The sequence below is a fragment of the Sebastes fasciatus genome, chromosome 24 (genome assembly GCF_043250625.1).
Source record: "Sebastes fasciatus isolate fSebFas1 chromosome 24, fSebFas1.pri, whole genome shotgun sequence".
NCBI lineage: Eukaryota > Metazoa > Chordata > Actinopteri > Perciformes > Sebastidae > Sebastes > Sebastes fasciatus.
This window is the reverse complement of record NC_133818.1, coordinates 12,675,516-12,682,502: the sequence shown is the minus strand read 5'-3', so window position 1 is coordinate 12,682,502 and position 6,987 is coordinate 12,675,516. Positions and strand designations below refer to the sequence as shown.

The 6,987-nt window shown below is 37.2% G+C and overlaps 1 protein-coding gene across 1 annotated transcript; it reads right to left on the bottom strand.

Moving 5' to 3' along the window:
- Positions 1-310: 310 nt before the first annotated feature.
- On the bottom strand, positions 311-6,277 carry LOC141763331 (uncharacterized). Its single transcript, XM_074627899.1, has 6 exons — positions 6,218-6,277; positions 5,177-5,515; positions 4,816-5,088; positions 970-1,308; positions 516-545; positions 311-405 (listed from the first exon to the last, which is right to left on the bottom strand). The coding sequence occupies exons 1-6, from the start codon at positions 6,270-6,272 to the stop codon at positions 311-313; spliced, it is 1,131 nt and encodes a 376-aa protein (XP_074484000.1). The 5' UTR covers positions 6,273-6,277.
- Between the last annotated feature and the right edge of the window lie 710 nt (positions 6,278-6,987).

Sequence of the window (6,987 nt, the reverse complement as noted above, 5' to 3'; positions counted from 1 at the left end):
AAATAAGTTTTGCAAAGAAGCATAAATATGTACAAGTGAAAAATGAATAAATTGACTCACTCATCAGTGTCTTTGATTGCTTTTTGTGGTGTCTTGTTCTACTCAGAGTCCTTGTCTGACCGATTGAAGGATTTAAGAAAAGTCAAAGATTTATTTGTGGGTTTTGTCTGAAAAGATCTCAATCAATCATGAGCATAATAACTGTGAGACAGCGGTATTATAACAAGACAGGTGTTCAGGGCTTCTTGAAGTGGAAAACACAAGTGCCAGTACTCTCTTATTCACATGTCTCACAGTAATAAGTTTATAATTACCGGTTCCGATGTTTCCGTACAAGCAGGGCGATGACGACTGCAGCAACAACACAAACACAAACCACGAACACGATGATCATGTTGGTGAAATCTGTAAGAAAAGAGGGAAATTATTAGTGACACTCATTCATAAAGCAACTACAGATCACATGGTATTATTGATCTGAGACCACCTAAAGGTAAAATTATAGAAATCCTCACTGTTATTAGATCCAGATTCCGCATCAAAACCTGGAAGATAAAAACAACAGACATGAGCTATAGAGTATTTATGAATCAGGATGTTTGGAAGTGTTTCTCACCATCATCAGACGACTGTTTGACCTCAGGAATCATCATAGACACCTCTATCTGAGGACCAGAGAGCACTCTCACTGCACATCCAACCTGTGTGCTTTTTCCATGGAGACCAGACAGCCCAGCTGTAGTGGTGACAGTGACTGTGCCGTTGGTGTTGGTGACGCTGGTAGAGTTGTAGTGAGGGACAGTCAGTGTTACTGTGGGAGCAGGTCGAGCTGTGGCTGAGCAGGACACAACTGTTGATTCTGTGACGTGAAGAAAGGGTCCATGCAGCTCTGCAAAGATAAAATATGATAAAACATTACAGAGAAGACAGAGTTATAGATATGTCTCTAATAAGACAACAGGTTCTCACCATACAGCTGCAGGCAGGTTGTAGCAATGAGAGCACCTTCAGAGAAGGTGTTAAACAAACAGCGATAGCACCCTTCATCCTCCTCCATCACCCTCCTGATAACTATGGAGCTGTTCTGCAGTCCAGCATATCTAAACTCCAGTTTACTTTGAAAACCAGCATTCACTCTTTCACCAAATCGTTCACTGTAAGTAGCCATGTTCTTCTCCCCCTCTGGTAAAATCTTCTGCCATGTGACTTGCAGAACATCTCTAGGTTGCATCAGGCAACAGTTCAAGCAGGCTTCGTCTCCTACAGCTGCCTCCACAGTGTGCTGGGTTTCTATCAGAGCTGTTAGACCTGCAGGAGATGACAGCACACATTGTGTTAGGATGTATTTTTCTCTTTGCAAAATATGATATAAATAATGAATTAACCAATACAAAATCATTAGCCGCCAAAACGATGCGTAATTACGCAGCAACAACAGACAATAAACATGCAGGAATCACACAGCTGCACTTTCAGATTATCAGAATAATAAATGACATAATGGCTAGACCTTTATAACATTGCTGCATCATCTCTTTCTCACCTTTCTGAAAGACTCCCAACACACAAAGGAAATGTATAACTGCACGGTGCGCCATCCTGATACTGTACTGAATCTACCGCCAAAACTACATAAAGGGAAAGTTTGAATAAAGTCTTCCTCCCTGTAATGATACATCCAGGCAGCAGACCAATCAGGGAGAAGGAAGGACACCTCAATCAATCAATCATTAACAGACTGCTGTTCAGCTACTCAGTACACTGAACTAATGATTCAACAGTTGTGTTTAATATCATGGCAGAGATGTGGCTAAATTATTAGGCTATATTTATCCATTAGGTGTTATTAATTCTAAGGTCTCAGGTCTTTCTGACAGGTGAAGAGGAAGATAAAAGGTTTATGTACACTAGTCTCATATATTTTCACATAATTTATATATTTTGGAGGGAAGATGGACTTTGTTTCTGTGTCCCATGATATATATTTACAGATAATTAAATGGTCCTAGAACTATCCATATGTATACATACACATACTGTATATATACACACACATGTGTGTATATACACATATATGCACACACACACACATATATACTGTATGTGTGTATGTACATATATATGTTTGTATATGTATATATATGTATACATATATATATATATACTGTATACTGTATATACATATCAACACATATACTGTATACATACATATAAACACATACATACACCCACACTCACACACATATACATATATACTGTATATATAAAACAAACAAAACATGTAGTGAACATAAGTGAAATCACTTATAACATTAAAACATCATTGCTTTAATAACCAATCAAGTACAAATTAATATATGGAACGAATCAGAGAATAAATGAAAACACATCAACTATTAGAAACTCCTTGTACACTACACATTATTAATCCAGTGTTTGACAGGGATGAGTTAAAACAATACTAACACACTTAATATAGTAAGATCTTTACTACAGTTACAGCCATACAGTTAATGTGCATCAGCTTAACTGAGAAATAGAATGCTCTCATGCTCAAATAGAACATGAGAACACAAACATCAAACATTAAAGTGCAAAGAAAAGTGCAACACATTTTTATATTATGTCTATTTTGGAAGATATTATGAATAAATTATCAATACATATATAGCTAGATATAAATATGCTGGATTTGGAATAAAATAATCACCTGATTGCTTCACACACCTTTCACAATTAATTCATTCATAAGTAGATTTAAACATATTTCAATTTTTAGTACAGGTGACTGATACAGATATATGAGTTTATTATAAGAGTATTCTGAAAGAAAAAAGTTAAATGTTATTATCAGTAAAACATTTATATCTTCATAGACAGGTCCTGGAGAGTTTCAACATAAAAAGTTAGACAAACTAATTTAGATATGTTGACATTCCTGGATTAAGTAAACCAACTAGTACCATTTCAAGTTATTCCAAATCAAGTTTGCTGCAACTAAAAGACATCAAACTTACCAGCTGACAGATGAAAGTCCACAAAGACAAAGTGAGCTCCCTGTGCTTGAGGTGCTCTCTGTGCTACAGGTAATGTGAGACTGGAGCAGGAGAATCCATGCTTCAGAGATTTAACTACGACTGAACTGTTTCCAGTTTCCTGCTGCTGACTTTCAGCCCCTGATCTGTCTGAACAGCCTCAACTCTACTGCAGTACATGAGAGGAAAGCAGGACCTCTAGTGGCCATGTTGTGCACCTGCTGCTAAAAATATGCAGCAGACATTCAATGCAAACTCTGTTAGTGTTTCAACTCCTACTCTATATATCTTGATCTTCATATGAAGTTTATAGTCTAAATATGAAAAAACAAAAAGCAGCAGCAGATAATGTATATATAAAGATGTACAAAACAAAGGATGCTTCATCTGGATGCAACAGTGAATTAAAACTATCACCTAAATTATATTTCAAAATCAAAACTACTGATCTGCTGGAATCAATGAACTGGTGCAGACATGTTCTCTGTGTTGTGGCACTAACAGTCTTGTGGGTTATTCTGTGGTATTAATTAGTTGAGTTAAAAGATCATTTTTCTTCCTTCCAGAGATGATGCTTTTGGGTGGTCGTGTTTTTGTTTTCTCCCAATAGACGGCTGTAGTCGCAGCTCGTTCACTTCCTTCATTAAAAGGTGTTTTGGGCCTTCAGATAAAAACAAGATATTAGTCAGTTTCCAAATCATTCAGAACAACAGTGATGTGGATAAACATGCAGACTGTGAATACACAATGTATCGAAAGTTGGTAGCCTGGTTCACCTCCAACATCTCCCATTTGATCAGTGATTCCTCCAATTCAGTCTGATTATCAAACTAGTTACATGCTAGGTAGGTTCAGCCTCCATTTGGTAAAGAGGACCTATTGTGCTCATTTTCAGGTGCATACTTATATTTTAGGTTTCTACTAGAATGTGTTTACATACTTTAAAGTTAAAAAAATGCTTTATTTTTGTCATACCGGATGTGCTGCAGCACCTCTTTTCACCCTCTGTCTGAAACGCTCTATTTGAGCGTTTCAGGAGCAGTGTTTCTCTCTTTGGCGTGGACTTTGGGCTTTATAACTTTGCAGACATTTTACATGCACAAAAAACTTTATAACACTCTAAAGGAGAGATGAAAAGCACAAAAGCATAATAGGTCCCCTTTAAATCATTTTTGCAAAGAAGCATAAATATGTACAAGTGAAAAATGAATAAATTGACTCACTCATCAGTGTCTTTGATTGCTTTTTGTGGTGTGTTCTTCTTCTCATAGTCCCTGTGTGACCGACTGAAGAATTTAAGAAAAGTCAAAGATTAATTTGTGGGTTTTGTCTGAAAAGATCTCAATCAATCATGAGCATAATAACAGCAGTATTATAACAAGACAGGTGTTCAGTGCTTCTTAAAGTGAAAAACATAAGTGCCAGTACTCTGTTATTCACATGTCTCACAGTAATAAGTTTATAATTACCAGTTCCAATGGTCCCGTATAAGCAGGGCGGTGACGATTGCAGCAACGCCACAAACACAAGCAAACACAAACACAAACACAAACACAAACACCGGCCACAACCACGGACACGATGATCAGAGTGAAATCTGTAAGAAAAGAGGGAAATTAGTGACACTCATTCATAAAGCAACTACAGATCAAATGGTGTTATTGATCTGAGACCACCTAAAGGTAAAATTACAGAAATCCTCACTGTTAATAGATCCAGATTCCAACAGACCTGAACTATAGTGTATTTATGAATCAGGATGTTTGGAAGTGTTTCTCACCATCATCAGACGACTGTTTGACCTCAGGAATCATCATAGACACCTCTATCTGAGGACCAGAGAGCACTCTCACTGCACATCCAACCCGTGTGCTGTTGCCATGGAGACCAGACAGCCCAGCTGTAGTGGTGACAGTGACTGTGCCGTTGGTGTTGGTGACACTGGTAGAGTTGTAGTGAGGGACAGTCAGTGTTACTGTGGGAGCAGGTCGACCTGTGGCTGAGCAGGACACAACTGTTGATTCACTGAAATGAAGAAAGGGTCCATGCAGCTCTGCAAAGATAAAATATTGAAATGTTAAAACATTGCAGAGACGACAGAGAGTGATATAAATGTCTCTAATAACACAGCAGATTCTCACCATAGAGCTGCAGGCAGGTTGTAGCATTGAGAGCACCTTCAGAGAAGGTGTTAAACAAACAACGATAGCACCCTTCATCCTCCTCCATCACCCTCCTGATAACTATTGAGGTGTTTTGCAGTCCATTATATCTAAACTCCATTTTATCTGTAAAGTCAGGATTCACTCTTTGACCGTAGATTCTGTGGTAATAAGCAAGGTTCTTCTCTCCCTCAGGTAAAATCTTCAGCCATGTGACTTGCAGAACATCTCTGGATTGCATCAGGTGACAGTATAAGCAAGCTTCGTCTCCTACAGCTGCCACCACAGTGTGCTGGGTTTCTATCAGAGCTGTTAGACCTGCAGGAGACACAACTCATATAAATTATTATAAGATACACCATAGAAATCAATTCAAGACATGTTTAAAATGTGATCAGAAATCTGTCTGTATTATAACTACGCACACCCATTAGACACTGAATGTATGTACAGTATGTAGTAGTCTATTGTTATGATGACCCCAGTTAGGTCCACTCATTGCCACACCATGTTCTTTAAATATTCAGTTTTCTCTTTAATCTGACTTAATTTACTTTGTTTAAATATAGCTAATATATTTTGTTAAACTTTCAAAATGATAAAATATGAATTAACCAATGCAAAAGTATTAACAAAGCGTAATGAAGCAGTTGCCATAAATAATAAACATACTGTAGTCACACAGCTACGCTTGCAGTTACTTACAGAACTTACATAATAAAGACATGTAGTGAACATAAATTATAACATTAAAACATCATTGCTTTATTAACCAAACAAATATAAATTAATATGTGTAACGAATCAGAGAATAAATGATTAAAAACACATCAACTATACTACTATGATATAAATAATGAATTAACCAATGCAAAATCATTAACCACCGAAACCATGCGTAATTACGCAGCAACATCAGACTAAACATGCAGGAATCACACAGCTGCGCTTTCAGATTAAGACAAACAAATGACATAATGGCTAGACCTTTATAACATTGCTGTATCATCTCTTTCTCACCTTTCTGAAAGACTCCCAACACACAAAGGAAATGTAAGACTGCACGGTGCGCCATCCTGATACTGTTTTGAATCTACCGCCAAAACTACAGAAAGTGAAAGTATCTGTACAACCAGGCCGTGGACCAATCAGGGAGAAGGAAGGACACTTCATCTCAATGAATCATTACCAGACTGCTGTTCAGCAACTCAGTACACTGAACTAATGATTCAAATCAACAGTTGTCTAATATCATGGCAGAGGATGATAATTACAACCACAGGCTATGAGCTATTAAAGTCCAGGTTTATAAATGAATTAAAATGCATGAATGTAGGTCTATCATTGACAGGATGAACAGGTGCCACATGCACATTTAAAGAGGTTACTTTCCCAATCAAAACAGGAGGGATAAATCCTGCCTACATGTGTGTTGACTCAGCAGAGATCACATTAAATGAGAAAAGTTGATCTACAGGAGAACAGATTAAATATCTGAAAGCACTACAGAATACCTGAGAGCCTTACTGCATTATATTCCATTATATTTTGTCACTTGCCACCTGAATTTTGTGTTTTCCTTTACATAAATAAGATACATATCCACCATAAAAGGATGCAGATGTGCACGAGACATTTTCGCCACAGCTGGTTCAGTCCCAGAGGACAGATGTTATGTTATTTATTCTCATAATCATGTCAATTATGTGGATGTAAATCTTTCTCTTGCAACGTTTAACACATGAAAGTCATAAAACAATTAATTGATAAAACATTATAGTAACACATAT